This window comes from Microcebus murinus, chromosome 16, assembly GCF_040939455.1.
Source record: "Microcebus murinus isolate Inina chromosome 16, M.murinus_Inina_mat1.0, whole genome shotgun sequence".
Lineage (NCBI taxonomy): Eukaryota > Metazoa > Chordata > Mammalia > Primates > Cheirogaleidae > Microcebus > Microcebus murinus.
Window position 1 is genome coordinate 42,363,464 of NC_134119.1, and position 18,682 is coordinate 42,382,145.

The window sequence follows — 18,682 nt, forward strand, 5'->3', positions numbered from 1 at the left end:
GAGGGAAATGGGGCTCCCTACACCTCCATGTCGTCATTTCAACCCCTTGAAGAGACAACAGGTTCTCAGGGTCACAGTTTGAGAAACACAGATTTACTAATTTTTTTAAATCAGTTTTTTTTATTACTTCATATTATGAGGGTACAGATATTGTTAGGATTACATATCTTGCCCCTGTCCCCCTCCCCCCCACTATGCTAGAGCTTCTAGCATGCCCAGCCTCCAGGTGGTGCACACCACACCCACCGTGTAAGTACATGCCCTTCCCCTCCTCCCCCCTTACCCCGCCCACTTCCCAATTACAGATTTCTTTTCAGACATTTTGTTACAATGTATATCTTTACCTCTCCCTAAAAAGGGATAGAGGTAATCCCTTCCCCTCCCCACCAAGGCTGGCCCCTTCCTGAAGATGTGGGTCTTCCCCCCAAAATCCCTGTTGAACACTACAGTTTTTTGAGCACCATAGTTTTAGTCAGTCAGTACCAATTTCATGGCGAGTAGATGTGTAGCCCATTTTCCAGATCTTGTGTGGTCTCGCTTTGTATTACGGGCTTAAGCTTCATCCAGGATAGCATAAACGGTGCTACCTCACTGTCGTTTCTTAGGATTGAGTAATATTCCATTGTGAGCATATACCACATTTTAGTTATCCACTCATGCATTGACGGGCACTTAGGTAGTTTCCATGCCCTTGTAATAGTGAATTGTGCTGCCATAAACATTTGGGTGCAGATGTCTTTATAATAGAGAGACTTATGTTCTTTTGGGTAGATGCCAACAATGCTATTGCTGGGTCGAATGGTATTTCTATTTCTAGCTGTTTGAGGTATCTCCAAATTCTTTTCCACAAAGGTTGCACTAATTTGCAGTCCCACCAGCAGCGTAAGAGTGTTCCTGTCTCTCCGTGTCCTCACCAGCATTTGTTGTTTTGGGATTTCTTGATACAGACCATTCTCACTGGAGTTAGTTGGTATCTCATTGTGGTTTTGATTTGCATTTCTCTCACTTTGTTGCCCAGGCTAGAGTGAGTGCCATGGCGTCAGCCTAGCTCACAGCAACCTCAAACTCCTGGGCTCAAGCGATCCTCTTGCTTCAGCTTCCCAAGTAGCTGGGACTACGGGCATGTGCCACCATGCCTGACTAATTTTTTTCTATATATATTAGTTGGCCAATTAATTTCTTTCTATTTATAGTAGAGACGGGGTCTCGCTCTTGCTCAGGCTGGTTTCGAACTCCCGACCTTGAGCAATCCGCCCGCCTCGGCCTCCCAGATTGCTAGGATTACAGGCATGAGCCACCGCCCCCAGCCTTAAATCAGTTTTACTAAAATTCACCATTTTTAGAGACTTTTTCTTTTGAAATAACTTTAGATTTACAGAAAACATGCAAAACAGTACAGAGGATCCCCCTGTACCCCTCTCCCAGCTTCCTCTAATGTTAACGTCTTACATGATCGATGTACAATCACCAAAATCACATTGTACACTGGTACGATACTATTAACTAATCTGTGGACCTTATTCAAATTTCACCAATTTTTCCACTAAGCTCTTTTTCTGGTCCAACCCAGGATCCTATGTTGCATTTAGTTGTTGTGTCCGCTTAGTAGCCTCCAATCCATGACAGATCCTCGGTCTTTCCTTGTTTTTCATGACCTTTGCAGTTTTGAAGACTCCAGGCCAGTTCAGGTGTGTGTCCTATTTTCTCATGATTTGATTGAGATTACACATTTCCAGCAGGAATACCACAGTGGTGGTGTGCAATTTTCAGCATATCATATCAGTAGTACATGGTGCTGATATGTCTTATTCCTGATAATGTTAACCTTCCTCACATAGGATAATGCTTTTGCAATCTATCCATACAGTTACATGTATGGGTTATGTGTTAAAAGGGAGTTTATTCTTTTTTTTTTTATTAGTGGATTTTTTTTATTTTGGCATATTATGGGGGTACAGATTTCAAGGTTTCAATAAATGCCCTTTTCCCCCTCCCCCCACAAGTCTGAGCTTCCAGCATGACCATCCCCCAGATGGTGCACATCTCACTCATTATGTATGTATATACCCGCCCCCCTCCCCCCTGCCCAATACCCTATTACTGTAGTACCTATGTGTCCACTTAGGTGCTGCTCAGTTAATACCAGTTTGCTGGTGAATATATGTGGTGCTTGTTTTTCCATTCTTGGGATACTTCACTTAGTAGTATGGGTTCCAGCTCTAACCAGGAAAATATAAGATGTGCTATATCACCATTGTTTCTTAGAGCTGAATAGTACTCCATGGTATACATATACTACATTTTATTAATCCATTCTTGGAGTTTATTCTTTTTTGATTACCAAATAGAATTCTTTACAGGTGTACTAAAAATTTGTCCTTTCAGCAGTTGGTAGGCATCTGGGTTGTTTCCAATTTGGGGGTTATTATGAATAAAGCTGCCATGAACATTCATGTATTAGTACAATAGTTAGTGTCTATAGTAGATTTTTCATTTCTCTTAGGTAAATACCTGGGAACAGGTATGTAAGTATAGGTTGAATTTTATAAGAAACCACCAAACTGTTTTTTAATATAGCCATAGCATTTTATATTCCTACCAGCATTACATGAGAGTTCCAGTTGCTCCATTCTTATGAACACTTGATATTGTGAATCTTCTTCACTTCAGTGAAGAAGTGTGTGGAGGTATCTCATGGTGGTTTTTATTTGCATTTTCCTAATAACTAATGATATTTAACATGTTTTCATGAGCTTCTTGTTCATTCATTTCTCTTTCTATATGAAGTGTCTGCTCAAATATTTTATCCTTTTTTTAATTGGGTTATTTGTCTTGTTTTTGAGTTCTATATATATTAAATACAAACACTTAGTAAGATGCATATTTTCCATCTATTTTCTCTCAGGCTGTGGCTTGCCTCTTCTTAGCAGCATCTTTTGAAAAGCAAAGCTTTTTTTTATTGGTTTTGTTTTCTTTGATGTGGCTCATTTTATCAACCTTTTTTCTTTCCCGGATCTTCATTTTGTGTGTTCTATCTAATAAATCATTGTATAGCCCAAGGCCATAGAGATTCTCTCCTGTATTTTCTTCTAGAATGACTTTCAAGTGGCAATGGCTCCTAGCATATTTTCCTTTTAATTTCTCTACCTGCTCCCTTAACTCTAAATCTAGTAACAAATTCTCTTCCAGTTAAGTGCACTGAGAATCATTAATTCTTTGTCCAGTGAACAAATGCTTGTAATAATCATGACAAATTTTGATTTTTTTATAATCATAAATGCTCATGTATTGGCTTCAGGGGAGCACTTGCTACTCACAACCTCAGTTGTGAGAGGTGCTGCCCAAGGCAAACTCCAGATAAGGACTTGGACAAAGACAACAATGTGCTTATAAATATTTAACAAGGGGCCTTCTTGAAATAAATACATGCCCTAATATGTAGCATTTGCAAATTTCCGTGGTGTAAATACAACATGACCAATGTTTAAACTACCAGAGCTACATCAACTGACTTGCAAAAGTCCTGAGGTTTTAATAATCGGCTCTCATGGCAGTTCATGAGATACGATCCTACTCTAGCACCCCGCCAGGGGCAGGGAGCATATCTGAGTCAATCCCCAGAAATCAGAAGTGAGGAAGTGAGAGAGGGAAAGGAAGGAAGCCAACCAAGGGGGCATTAAAGAGCTGGTAACACTGTGGACAGCTGAGACTCGATCCCACTGAGGAATCTCAGAGGGACAGTATAGACCATCACCCAGGACTGTCCCAGTAAGGGCTGAGAAGTCGGGTTATTGATTTGCTGACTCCTACTCCTGTGTCTTCTCTCTGTTGTTAATAACCTGAGTTGTTACGTGGGCACTTTCAGGCTGCTCTGCCCATGGGCTGAGAAAAGTTCTGTAGCGCTGGCGGAGGCCTCCAGCGGAAAATCAGGGACCCACAGTTGACAAGAAAGCTGTCATGCGCAGGAGGCTGCCCGTGTGTCTTGAGTTGTCCATTGTCAGAGTGGCCCAAGGGCTACATCTGCTCCACGTACCACACACTCTTTAAACACTGGATCACCACTAGCTGACAACACCTCCCATCAGATCCACAATGGAAGGCACAATACCTCTCTGGTGCAAAGTTGCTGATAAAATATAACCAGGAAGAGGCACCTTTAGTGCCCATTAAGTAATGCTTTCTTTACTGGCTGATGTCCGTGGTCTCAAAGTCCCCACCTGCCCAGAACCTAGTGATACTGGCATTCCCTACAGGAGCCATGACTTTCATTCTTCTGCTCACTTAGTAGATTTTATTTTCATGAAACAGGGGGTAATTGCTTCTTTGTTCTTAAAAATACGTGCAATGTGAGTACGATTAATAGAATGCAGGCCACTTAATAGTTGGAATTATATGTAAGTGCGGGGCCAGAGTGGGGGCAGGGGGTTGTCTTACAAACCAGTAGACAAGTCATATTCAAATATTTTCTAATCTCCAGACTGTCTCCCTTGTGGTAGCATCTGGAGCTCAAGTAGCAGCCTACATTCCGGAGGTATTTCCACTGACCTTTCCCTGCTCGGATGTCTGACCTAATGTTTCTGTGGTTATGTAGATCAGAGAAAATCTTATCATGACAAATAAGAAGATATTTTCTTAAATACGAAAGTCCAGTTCTTCTTGGGGCAAAAAAGAAATTGGCTATGGCTCTCTGTCTTCTCCGCTGGAGAAATGTCCCACAGATGTGGAGCAGATGGGCCTAGATTTAGATACCATCTGCTTTTCAGATGTAATTAACATCGGATCCAGGGGCAGGTTGGATTTTACCATTGGGTTGGCCATCCCCGTTGACCACGGGGGAATCCTAAGTCATGTGTTTGTCAGAATGTGAAATTTGGGTTGTGTTTCTCTGGATGGGCAATAGCTCTTAGGAGACAAGTTAAAAAAAGGAAAGCAAGCTCTTCAGAGAACCATTCCTGGTGTGTCTGCTTCTGTGGAAATGGCCCCACAGCTCCAGCTGAAGGAAGACAGGAATAAGCCTTCTCATCTTTTCTTGTGACTTCGTGAAAAAGACAGTCTACATTTCCACTCCTTTGGTCCCGCTTTTTGAACAAACTGATTAAAATAATAATGACCCCCAGTAACAATATCATCTATTTAATAGCACTCACTGATTGCTTGCAACATTCCAGCTATGGTACTAAGAATTTTGCATGCATTATCTAGTTTCAGAACAACCTTATGAGGTGGGTTTTTTCCCACCTCTATTATTTCTCCCACTTTACAGGCAAAGAAAACTGAAGCCTTTGTGAGTTTAAACTACTCACGCAGCTTGAGATCACGCAGCTTGAGATACAGTCCCAGGCTCTCTGATTCCCACTTCTTAACTACGGTATCATCACTGCCAACTTCTTTACAGTGGGGAAGAGCAGGAGTAACCAGCTAGCAAATGTCTTCCATTGCTGTTTTGTAAGGGGCAGAAGAGAACTAAAAAAACTAAAACATACCCCTGTCTTCCAGCCCCTCTATAACCTTCATAGCCTCGGGGGAATTTATCTTCCATGCTTCAGCTTGCTCAACCCCAGCCTGCCTTCAGATGATCTCCTGGATTCTTCTTTGCAACTCTGCCTCCTGCTTTTTCTGGGCCCTGCGGGAGGCAACATGATTAAATTTTACCTCCCTGCCTTGCAGCCGAACATTGGTGTCAGCATCTACACACTGCAGCAAGAGTCAGTCCTTCTCATGAGCAATGAGAACATCTCACATTGTTGCTTCAACAACAGCGAGGGGTTTTAGTAGAACAGTCTTGAGGGCAACTTCCTCTCCAGCCCTGATTGCCCTCGAAGGGCGCCCAGGTGAACAGATTGCAAGAAGGACCTACCAAGAGCAGGAATCATTAGTACTGACCTCCAGGTACTGAGGTTTCCCCTGGAACACCCCTGAATTTCAAGTCAGCCTACATCAGCCAGAGAGGAGGGAACCCATGTGCCCAACTAAGCTAATTATCTGACAAGAGAGGTTTTGAACCTCCTAGTTAAAAGTCCATAGTAATCATCTGGTAATTATTTTAATGGATTGGCATTGAAGTGTGAAGTTGGAAGTACTATAATAGGAAGCTTCCGTCTGGCTTCGTTAGCTGTGCTAGATCTTGAGCAATAAAACCGAAGGTCGGAGTTTAAGCTCCACGCAAGTCTGTTGGCTTTCTTCATTGGCACACACAGGCTCAGACTGGACCCCTGCCCACAGCCATCCAGCCTACACCTGTCACAAGAAAGATCGGGCCACAGACCCTGGTCTGACCCAGTATAGCCCATCACCACTCATGGGAAATCACCTTCGGCTCCAGGAGTTCAGCCGGTGACACTGGGTCAGTTCTGGCATAGGACAGGGGAAGGCTGCATGTCCCAACCTGGGCTTTCAAGTGGGTGTGCGAAGCTGGACAGTGGGGTGGCCATCTCAGGGTGCTGCTTTACTAGGGCACTTAAACATCATCGTCACAAAAACGGGAAAGACGGCGCCACTGAACTCGGATTCCCGTGACAGAATTCCTTACACAACTGAAAACAAATAAATCCATCCCCTCCACCTGAAGTGGAAATAAAGAGGATCATCATCTTTCTTTTTGCTACTGCCAGACTAAATATACATATTACATAAATCTTGTAAGTGCTCACATCACCCCAGCCAGCTGAAATTTTAAAATTGAACAGTGTATAGTATTTACCAGTGTTAAATAAACTTGAGTTTCACTATCTAAATATTAAGTATTAAAACTTTGAATTCACCAACAAGAAGCTGCCTACTTGAGAAAAGTATTAAACTTGAAAGACAATAACAACTGCAGAAAAAAGGGAGAAAAGTCTGCAGAGTAATTTTCAGAATATTGACTCTGCTTGTGCTAGGGGAAATGAATTAGCAAGAGGCTTTATTTCTATATACTTTTTTTTATTAATAGAAGATGGATTTTCTCCTCCCTCCTCCACTGAATAAACGTGGAATAAATATTTAAAGAACATGGGTTTGAAGAGGCGCCAGATTACGAGCCTGCCCGGGGTGCCCGTGTCTCAGGCCTATTCTGTTTTTGGAAGTCCTGGTTGCTTGCCCTGATTGGCTAGCAGTTCCAGTGTTTGATGTTATCTGGCATCTGCAGTGCCCACCCGCCCCCAAGATTATGTTTGCAGAGAGAATGACAAGAAAATGACAGAAAAGCGAGAATGCAAATATCTCGATCGCTTTAACCAGCCTGGTATTCTTTCAAAGGCTCAGTGTGGCACAGTGAGCTTAGCCCCAGCTCTGGCTTGAAGATCCTTACCTCGCTGTGTGATCCTCAGAAAGGCTGGGGTTACTAATAAAACCTTTTAAGCAAGAAGCAGGTTTCTTACCAATCCTGAAGTGAAGAGTTTTACCATCTTGTAGATAGTTCCATGAACTTCGAGATCTTGAAGGCCTCCAGAAAAGTTACATCCTCTAAAATCTGAAATACAAACCTAAGTAGAAGTCACTGTCCTCATTTCTCAAACAAGCCCTGAAGAGGGTGATCCAGTGTGGGCGAACAAGGCCTGTTGTCAGCCAGTCTGGACCTGGGATTTCCAGAACTTTCACAGAGCATGACACTACGGCTTAGAGGGTAGTGGGGAGGAAGTGTTACTGGGAAGTGGGAAAGGAAGAAATGGAAGAGAACATCTAAGGAATCAATGGAGATCCTGAGAAATCTATAAGCCGGTGAGCATTCTGAGCCTCCAGGGCAGTCCTCCTCTTTTGCTGCGGAAAGCAAACGGGATTAGAGCCACCAGCTCTGGCTTGGATTGGAGTCATACAAATAGGGTTCAAGTTCAGTCTCTGCCATTTACTGGCACTATGACCTTGAGCTTATAGTCTCTCTCACTCACTTTTCTTATTTAAAAAGTGATGATAACAACAGTGCTACTCATGGTGTAGTTGGGAGGATTGAGCTTTAAAGCAGTTCTAGGCTCAAGGTTGATAGTCAATAAATATTAGCTGTCATCATCATCACGATCATCATCTTTGTCATCATCACCATCATCATCACCATTGCCATCCTCCTCATCATCTCCATCACCATCATCATCATCATCATCCCCATCATCATCACAATTGCCATCATCATCATTATCATAGCCATCACGTTATCAAATTATCACCACAACCATCATCACTGTCATCACCATCATCATCTTTGTCATCATCACCATCATCTTATCCTCATCTCCATCACCATCACCATCATCATGGTCCCCATCGTCATCACATCACAATTGCCATCATCATCATTATCATGACCATCGAATTATCAAATTATCACCATCATCATCATCTCCATCACCATCATCACTGTCATCACCATTATTATGTTTGTCATCATCACCATCATCGTATTGTTCCCATAATTATCACATCACAATCACCATCATCACCACCATCATCATCACAACCATTGAGACCACATTCGTTATCACCACGATCATAAGTTTCATCTAGTGGAGTCAGCAGTGATTCCTGTTCAAGACAGGAAGTCTGCAGTTATGCATCGAAATATCTCAGCATGATATACAAGACTCTCCCCAAACTGAGCTTTGCCTTTCCCTCCAGCCTTGTCTGTTTCTATTTCCTCACTCACAATCTACACTCTGGCAGCAGTGGATGATTTATAGTTTTCAGTACAAACCATGTTAATTTATGACACCATGCTTTTATTCATGCTGTTCCCTTGCCAGTTCCTTCCCACCTTCTTTGCTTGGATACTATCTGTTCATCATCTTAGATGTAATTAAAGTATCAGCTCCTCTAGATAATCTTGCCATACCCTTCCCCACACTCTCTAAAACCTAGGTTAGGCATCCCTGCTCTGTGCTCACATGGAGCCCAGTGAGTATCTCTATGTGTAGCAAATGCTTTGCTTACCTATTGAGCAGAATGTTGGCTCTCCATCAGAGCCAGGTGAATTCTCTTTCCTGATCTAGATGCCTGTCCAACAGCTTTATGTGCTTTGCTGTTCTTGGATCACCCCTGTGACCTTCAAAGAACTATCTTAGGCCATCAAAGCCACTTCACCAGGAATGTATGTACTGACTGTGGGAAGCACCTGGAAATTTGCATTCTCTGTGGTGGTCAATGGTCAATGACTGATTGATATAGTAGCATGAAAGCCTGGTTCCTTTGCCTCAAGGTGATACAAATTCTGTGGTGCTGTCCACACTGCAGAGTTCTGTGCAGGACTGGGCTGAGGTTGGGGTGTCACCTGGCGTTACAAGAGCCCTTTCCCTTGGATTGGTTCATATCACCTGAAGGCCAATTGCCCTTTCCCAGTAAATGTCACCTTTAAATGAATGAATGAAATGGCTACCGCAAAGGTGAGGAATTCTGTGTCTTCAATGTCTGGAGCCCACAGGGAGTGGAGGAGATGTGATTAAGATTGGGGTCTTTGGAGTCCAGCGGCACTAGATTTGGGTGAATATTGACTCTGCAAATAGGGTGTCTTTCTTATTCTCTCTAAATCTCAGTTTACTCATCTGTAAAATAGAGATTTATAAGCCCAAACACTGTATGTGGGTTATTGGGAAGGTGAAATGAGCTGAGCCATATCAAGCACTGAGTCCAGGGCTGAAAGAGCTCTTTCATTCATTTATTCATTCGTTCATTCAAATTCCAGAAACAGTGCCACACACTGTTCTAGGCCTGCAACTACAGAAGTGAACAAAACTGTCCTGGGCTCATTCAAGCAACAGCAGGGAGGCCAGTGTGCCTGGCGTAGAAGGAGCAAGGGAGAGAGTAAGAGGTGAGGTCAGAGTGGCTACATTAGTTTCCATCACCTGAAATCAAGGGATTTTATCTAAAAGTTGAAATGTGCAGCTTCCCTTGCAAAATTGGAAACTTTGGCCACATTGAGCACATAGTCTCTTGCAGCAATCAGCTAGGTCAGAGCACAGGCAGCCACCTCGGATGGGCCTCCTCTATCCAGTGGGCCTCGGACCTGACTTCAACCTCGTTTCCCATTCCCAAACCCTACTGGTCCCTGTGGCCATGGAGGCCACGGCCTAGGCAGCAGCTTCTATCAACTCCAAGGATGCCCAACTTCTCCTTGCTCACTGCCTCCACCCTTTGACTGTCATTCTGTGCCTCAACTACAAAACAGGGATAAAAGAACCCCAATCTTCTATGCCTGGTTTTATGCAAACCAAATGAAGACTTCTGCTTGGCAATACCTTGAAAAAGAAGGAAACCCATACAGCTGTAGAGGGAATTAACATTCCTGATTCTACAAGCAAGGCTCTTCCTTGGGAAAGAATTAATGGACTCAAACCATGAGAGTGTCTACCCTTGCTATATATAATGCTTCATGGAGGGCGTGTGCCCAGGGGCGAGGGGACAGGGGTACCAATGCACCAATCTCATCAGTCATTGGTTGAGAGCTCCCATGAGGTGTTAATGTCCCAGCATTTCTTGATTGCATTATATGGTTAAATCAAGTCTCCGAACACATCGAGGCAGATTCTGACATTTGAAAGTCAGTGGAGCTCGCTAAATTAATAAGGCATGAAAAATATGGTGGGGAAGGGGGCGCCCAAATTCTTCTGCTACATTCTTTGTATCTGCAACCCCCCCCCAAATCCTCTTGTTCAGATTTCTAGTCTGAACTGTGACTAGACTAGAAATCTAGTCTAGACTAGACTCTAGTGACTATAATCCGTGAATGTTTCCAGAACAATGATATCTACAGTGGGAGCAGAACTCTACGGAGGAGAGTGGACATGTGATCAGTTTCATCATGGCCTCAGGGGGCCATTAGATACAGAACCTATAATGGGGGGAAATGACTTCAAAAGAAATAACTTTTCCATTCCAAGCCAAATCATACTTGATCACTTGAAACTATGAGTAAGACAGAGAGGGAGAAGGAAGATTTTTTTTTTAATTCTTATTATTCAAACCATGTTCCCTGGGAGATTTGAGATTTAGAACAATTTCCAACAAGCCCAGAGTTCTGTAGATAGTCCCTAGGAATTGCTTCCCCAGCACTGCCTTCACTGAAATTAAAGGCAGAGACAGGAGGGAAGATGATGTAGTAAAAAGAAATGGTCTGTGAAAACCACTGACTGTAGATGCCACATAAAACAGCGGGGTTAAAGTCACGCTGTTCCAATGCGTTTGCCCTTGCAATGCAGAACCCCTTACATATATCAACATTTCAGCTAGAGCCTGTTCACCTCCATTAAGTCACAGGCCACGGTGACTTCCTGTTACCTTAGGTATTTTTCAGTTTAACCACTGTAGCCAAAGTTCTTTGGTTTTATTAGTCCCAACCAACCTTCGAAATTGCCTGATGAGATAGTATTTATCTTTCAAAATCCTGAGTTAATAGCCACTTCCTCTATCCTTTGCTGGCCTCTTTCACTCCTGCCCAGTAGAATATCTTCTGAGACCCATATCAGTTAGAGAGGCGTATGGCTATAAGTATAGAAGCCCTGGCTAATGGTTACTGAGATAAATAGGGATTTCCTCTCCTCACTTAATAAGGACAGAGGGGATGGTTTCAGGCATCAGTTCAGATGGTGAATGGTGTGCTCAGGGCTCTGCCACCCTTACCGTGTTGGCGTGTATTTTCATGTGTGTTGTCTCACAGTCATACAATGGCTGCTGCCATTCCAGACATCACATACAAGTTGCAGGCGAGAAGAAACCATGACTTTAGTCAAATCTGTGCTTTATTCTCATTGGCCAAAACTATGTCAGATGGCCATGACTAGTTCCAGAGGAACTAGAGAAAGCTGAGTATATTTTACTCAGAACAACACTGGAGTTGTGTTTGCAAGAGAAGAGGGTTAATGGCTAATGCATACGCCATCAGCAGTGTCTGCCACATGACAGAACTCTATCTTAGGATCTTCACACTGAGTCAGCGTGAGCCACTTCTCCTGAGTACTCCTAACTGGACCTCAGGTCATTCTTCTTTGTCCAAGGACAGCGACTAATTGTGTCCTAGACCTTTCCCAGGGAGCAGTGCAGCTGGCTTCTAGTTGGCGCTACACAAGTTATTGCTGAATTAATAAATAAATAACTTCAAATCCCAAGGCATGCCTGCCTCAGAATAGAATCATTTTTTTGAGTGGCCTCTGCATAGTGTATACTTTAAACATATAAATATTATTTCAGCTGAAAGGAGAGAAGGTGGTCCTGGCTACCCCTGAAAGGTCTACTTTGTCATCTTGTCTCTTAGGAATTTTTCAAGTCTGCTTTCTTGGAAGTTACTCGTTGTTGTTGTTGTTTCCACTGTGGCTCTTTTTATTATCGTGGCCATATCTGTTACCTGTGCATCAAAGGGCACGATCAACGTCCTGCCACAATAATGCTATATGGCGATGGGCCTCACAAGCCCAGTGATGTTCGACAATAAACAGCTGCTTGGCTCCAGGGTCTCTGGGGTTCAGCTGAACTGGTGAACTTGGGCTGGGCTGGGCCAGTCTCAGCTGGGTGGGCTCATCCCCATCTGGGGGTTAGCTGCTTGCCAGCTCACCTCGGACACCAAAGCCAGGACAGCCAAGGTGACTCAACTCTTCTCCACCTGTCTCTTTCCTCCCACGGGCTAGCTTGGGTACATCCCCTGGCATTATTGCTATTGCTGCAACAACTGTGCACGAGGTGCTGTGCTGTGCCCGAGCCCCTTTGCCCACTTGATTCCACTTACATCTCACGATAGCCTGCGAGCAAACCCGAGAGCGAGCTGTGGTCAGTCTCGGGTTGAAGACTAAGCGAGGTAGGAAGAGTCACTCAAAGTCACCCAGCTTGGGAGTGTCAAGCCTGGGACCTGATGCGAGATGCTTCACCCTGTCCTGGGCCTCCTCGAGGGCTCCAGGCCACCGGTATTTCAGGAGCTGCTTGTGCCCAGTCAGTGCTACGTGGGCACTTCCCTTGCTAGATTCCAAAGGTGACACCAGCTACTCCATGCTACTGCAGCTACTCCACCAGCTGCACCCTCCTGGGAATCCATTCACTTTGCATAAATGGAGCCCACTCTTGGATGGGGTGGACATGAACGTGGGAAGGACACAGCAGCTACTTTCAAGAGAAGGGAGGCCGGATCCACGAACCTAAAGCACAGCTCGTGCTCCAGGCTGCACACGATCACCGCCGAAGTACCGATGCCCGCACTGAAGGCTCTGATAAGTTCTCAGGGACGAGAAGCCCCTGTGGTCATGAGACTTGGGTTGAAGCACTAAAAGACTCCCGTTCCTTCTCTAGACAGCCTTCACTTATGTTTCTAGAATGGAGCCCGCATGTACTTGTGCTAGTTCTGTAGCCAGGCCTCCGGCTTGGATTCCAGGGTGTGTTACAGCACATTTCGGCCTCCCCAGGGTGTTGGGCCAGCTCGTGCATTTTTGAGAGCTCCAGGTCTGTCTCATGTTTGGTAATGCACCTTGTAAAAGTAATAATAGTAATCAAGAACATCAATGGCTCTAACAGGCAGCCCACAAAAGTGGATGGCTGGGATTCTAAAAATGTCCTTCCCTGTCTGTGGTGAGAGAAGACAGCCTATTAGTAGGTGAGCTGAAAATCAGAAGAGGTGACAATAGGTGGCAAACCAGAAGTGACCTCTGTACGGGGAGAGATCGGGGCTCCGTGGGAAGCTTGGGGAGTGTCCTGCCATCTGCTAGCCACGCGTCCTTGGCAAGTTACTACCCTGAGTCGTCTGGGAAACGGGACCAATAACTTCCTGGCTGACACAGGAGTTGGAGGCATTAAGTGAGATCGTCCTTGTAAAGGACCTGGAGTGTGCCTGGAATTTCAGGCTCCACAAACAGTGGCAAATAGTATTACTGTGACCATCATTATCATCAATGGTGTTATTATATCCTTTGGGAATATAGGAATGGTCAAATTCATCTAAACATGCCTTACTCTTTAAGCTGTTCTTGCCAGTTGTATTGATAGTATCAGCTACATGACACGGCGGTGGGTTTTCTGCATCTTCTTCAAGTCTGACTTTGTGCCTCTGTGTTCTTCCTGTGTTCTGTTTGCCTGTGCAGTGGGAACCTGTTTTTCAGTGGGTAGCTTAGAAGAGAAATAGAGCGGAGATTTCTGTAACCCAAGTGCCACACCTACCGTCAGATGCCGGGAGGTGCCCTGCGACTGGCGAGGGGCCTCATTGTCCTGCAGGCCTCTCCGGTGCCCAGCGGCACTTTGTCCCGGGTGTCTAATCAACAGTGGGAGTCCCACCCCCGCCCCCCGCCATGCTGCCAAGCTCACAGGAACTAACGTGGCTTTCCAAAGCCATCACCCTCACGAGCACCGAGCGCTTGGCAGACCTATTCATTTCTCATCCCAATCCGAGTGTTGATATCACAGTGTGTTAGATGGAGCTTCTTGCCTGAAAACAGGATCAATACTTAATATCGGAATGTATTCTTGGTGAGATGCTTTATGGACTTCTAAGTGGCGCTGGTGGTCTCGGTGAGTTGGATATGTCAGCTACGGACAGCTTATTTAGATCTTGATGAATCCACAAATATGAAATTCTGTATTTCAATTACTGCATCTGAGGGTCCTTTCAAAGGTGATGTTAAAACTCACCTATCATTGGATCAGCCAAGTCAGATGGCAAAAGAGGGTTTGAGTCCAATACAATTTGGAAATGTTATTTTCTGACTTATCCACAGGGCTATAAAATGCAGCATTAATTATTTTTAATTGACAGTTTCAAAAAAAACCCCATAGGCAAGTAATTTTGTGCAGATGATGAATAGATCAATCAATAAAAAGTTATTTTTGAGACTTCTCTCTATGCCAGGCATCTCAAGCTCCTCAGAGATTAGAGAAGTATAAAACAGAGTTCTTACCTCTAAAATCTCATATACCTCCTACAAAATTCCCACAAGAAATATGAATTCAGGGTGGAAAAAAATAGAAACTATGGACAGGGATTATAAAATACAGATAGAGTCACACCAACTAAGGGAGAAATGTAGTCATTATTTTGATTGGTGGCCTTATTATATGCAAATATGTGTGTGTGTGCATATACACACGTATGTAAATACTTTAACAAAAATGAGATTGTACATTCTGGTTTACAACATTTTTCATTTAGCAATCTATTGTGAGTGCATTTCCTTGTCATTCAGTGTGGATTTACGTAATCCCTTTTAACAGTATTTCATTGAATCTTGAGTCGTAGTTTATATAACTCATGCCCTACAGTATATTTTGTTAGGTTTTGGTAACTTATATTCAGTAGTTTTGGAGTGAATACCACTGGTGCATATGTCTTTTGTGCATTTGTCTGATGTCTCCGCAGAATCAAGTGTGAAGGTGCACTTTTGAATCTTATAGTCTTATGGGAGAGACCAAACACATACACATGAAAAGAAAACAAGCTCATATCAAGCAGGGGCACAGGGACTGCATCAGTCCCACTGTCAAGAGGCAAAGGCGAGAGAGATCATTTCATGCCTGAGTGCTTCAGAAGGCTTCAGGAAGGACAGGTGTGAGTGACAGAAACTCAACTCAAAACAGCTTGAGTGTAAAAGGTGCATTATTGGGCCGGGCGCTGTGGCTCACGCCTGTAATCCTAGCTCTTGGGAGGCCGAGGCGGGCGGATTGCTCAAGGTCAGGAGTTCAAAACCAGCCTGAGCAAGAGCGAGACCCCGTCTCTACTATAAATAGAAAGAAATTAATTGGCCAACTGATATATATATAAAAAATTAGCCGGGCATGGTGGCGCATGCCTGTAGTCCCAGCTACCCGGGAGGCTGAGGCAGAAGGATCACTCGAGCCCAGGAGTTTGAGGTTGCTGTGAGCTAGGCTGACGCCACGGCACTCACTCTAGCCTGGACAACAAAGTGAGACTCTGTCTCAAAAAAAAAAAAAAAAAAAAAAAAAAAAAAAAAAAAAGGTGCATTATTGGCTCATGCAATTAGAAAGTCCACTTTGGTTTCAGACTGAGCTGGGGCCAGGGGTGGCCTGGTGACACTGGGCACCTGTGTGTTGTGTGTTTGTGTGTGCGTGCACGCACGTGTGTGGGTGTACCTGTCCCATCTGTTGGTTTGACTTCTTACTGTGTGAGCAGCATTCTCAGGCAAGCTCTTTCTATGCGACAGCTGCCTCTAGCAGCTCCAGACATCGGGCATGTTTATATCTCAAAAGGAGAGGGGATCCCTGCCCCAGTTTCTCTGTTAATCCCTCTTGGCCCCTTATAGACCTTTTGCCCACTCCCTACTGGGCGACAGGGAATGGGTGTTCTGGTGGCCAGCCTCGGTCCTGTGCCTGCACCTAGGTCATGAGGACAAGGAGGTGTGTGACTTCCCATCCTGTGGAGCTATCCTCAAAAGGAAAAGATGCTAGGAGGTCAGTAAAGGAGAGAGATGTCACTGCTGAGGGTGCTGGAACTGCATCCGCACCCACTAGATGCGTTGGGCGGCAAGTAACGGGGTAACGGGGGAACTCCAAACCAAACTGGCCTCAGCAGTGCTTACCGTATGTTACGACGTCTAGAGTCAGGGTGGGCCCTGGTGCCACGTGATTCATGGAGTGAGCCATTGGGATATCTAGGGGAAGAGTGCTCTGGGCAGAGGGAACAGCAATTGCGAAGGCCCTGAGGCAGGCATCCGTGGACAAAAGGAGAGTGTCAGGTGATGAGATCAGAGAGGAAGCTGGGACCAGGTCACATAGGGTCTCGTAGGCACTGCAAAGACTTTGTACTTACTCTGAGTAAGATGTTGAATTCCTGATGACAGAGGACATTATTGAAGTGGAAAGTGGCCAGATCCTCGCCCTCCTGGCTCTGCCTCACTCTAACTTTAACTCTTTCTTTCTCCTCTTCTGTCTTCCAGGCCATGTACATGTTCTACGCGCTGGCCATTGTGTGCGATGACTTCTTCGTCCCCTCTTTGGAAAAGATCTGTGAGGTACGTGCCTTGTTGTTCTCCGTGTGTGTGACCCAGGCCCGGGACAGGACCTGCACCCTGGACTGTTCCAGCCTCCTCCCTGAGGTGTGGGGAGTCCAGGCCAGGTGGGGTGGGGACACTAGGTGTCGGCACGCCTGAGAGCCACGGACAGTATTAGCACAGAAGTTCCGACCCTCTGCTTAGCTTTTCACCATGCCGATCACCAGTCGGACTTGAACCCACACGACCAGCTTCTCCCGCTCCATTGGGCCATCACTGAAGGTGCAATTTGTGTTCCGCCTCCTCGTTCTCTTTTCCTCTTTTGAATCCTGCTCCTACTTCCTCCCTCTGTCTTCCATTTCCTTCTGCCTCCATATTTGGTGAGTTATGGGCCCCTCGAAGCACGAGGAACCCCAGCCACACACCTGCGACACGCTTCCTCTCTCCATGGACGCACAGAAATGCGCCAAGTGGAGGCCCAAAGGGCAGAGATGAAGTGACTGGCCAGAGGTCAGGAAGGCGTCTCTGTCCGAAATCATCACAGTGCACGCACGCCAGGCTGACCAGCAAGTGAAACCCCTTTCATGAAAAAACAATTCAGCAGATTTGGCACTCTTTCATTCTCTCGCCTCTGTCCTCTCTTTGTCTGTTTTGAAATGTAGTTTCCTTTCTCCGAAAGCTTTCCATTTTATTTATTTGTTGTTTTAATTCAGAATCTTAGTTTCTCCAGAAGACGCCTCTCCCAGACACGTCTCCCATCTGGAGCTTGAGTCTCTTTATGCCGGAAGCTCCCATATCTTGCGGCCTCTCCCTCCCATCTGCCCCCCTGCGCCCAGCATCTGATCCAGCAGGTCCTGGGGGCAGTTGGGAAGTGGGGGGGGGCAAGAACTTGCATTTCTAATAAGCTCCCAGGTGATGCTGAGGCTGCTGTTCGGTCCAGAAACTGCAGACTTTGAGACCCACAAACTTGAGCAGTTTCTGCGACATCCTGGAAGTTTGTTAGTGTTTGGAACTTGAAAATAAATTAATATATAAATAAGAATCATTCCAAAATAACCCTAGAGGGGCCACAGGAGTCGGTTCCTTTATGCAGTGGCACAAGATAAGGAAAGTGAGGCGCCACCTACGATGCACAGTGGGCAAGTGTGGAAGCCCTTTGTCAAAGGGATTCACCCCGGGAGCAGGTGGCCCCGTGTCGAAGAGGAGGAAGTGTTCAGCACCTGGCATTGGGGTCATTTGCGATCTCCAAAATACACCACATTTGGTGGTTCATTCTTCATGCAAAGCAAAATGACTCTCTTTTTCCTATACAACTTTATTTGTTGTGAATAGCAAAATGTTCTAGAAATGTAAAAACAATTGTCATCACATGTTCTACTTTTTTGAAGAAACACGTAGAACCTGAGAGTATAGACGCCTTTGTGGGAAGAAGCAGTCAGAAAGCCGGAAAACGGCAGAAAAAGAGGGCTGGCACTGAGTTTTTTAACAAAAAATTTAAAAGAGGAGGAAGAGGAAAGAAAATGTTTAATGGTGGGGAGATGGGGTCCCTGATGTGCCAGGAACTGGTGTAGTTGCTAAACGAGCGTGGTTAGAGTACCCCCATTCATCTCTTTAATCATCTCACCAGCTCTGCCAAGTGATTACCATTATTATCCCCTCTTTACAGACAAGGAAACCAGGGCTCAGAGAAGTTGAGCAACTTGCCCCAGGTCACACAGGGAGTTGGGGGGTGAGTCATGATTTAAACCCAAGTGGGCCCGAGCTCCAAGCCTTCACGCGCCTCACTGCTCCGTTGTGCAGAGACAAGC

General features: G+C 45.1%; 1 protein-coding gene across 2 annotated transcripts in view; it reads left to right on the top strand.

The window, feature by feature from the left end:
* The window catches only part of SLC24A3 (solute carrier family 24 member 3), a 467,208-nt gene that overhangs the window by 322,590 nt on the left and 125,936 nt on the right, over positions 1-18,682 (top strand). For both annotated transcript variants that reach the window (XM_020281853.2, XM_020281856.2), the window contains one exon: positions 16,821-16,895. In XM_020281853.2, the coding sequence (XP_020137442.1) occupies positions 16,821-16,895 (75 nt within the window). The remainder of the gene's footprint in view (positions 1-16,820; positions 16,896-18,682) is intronic.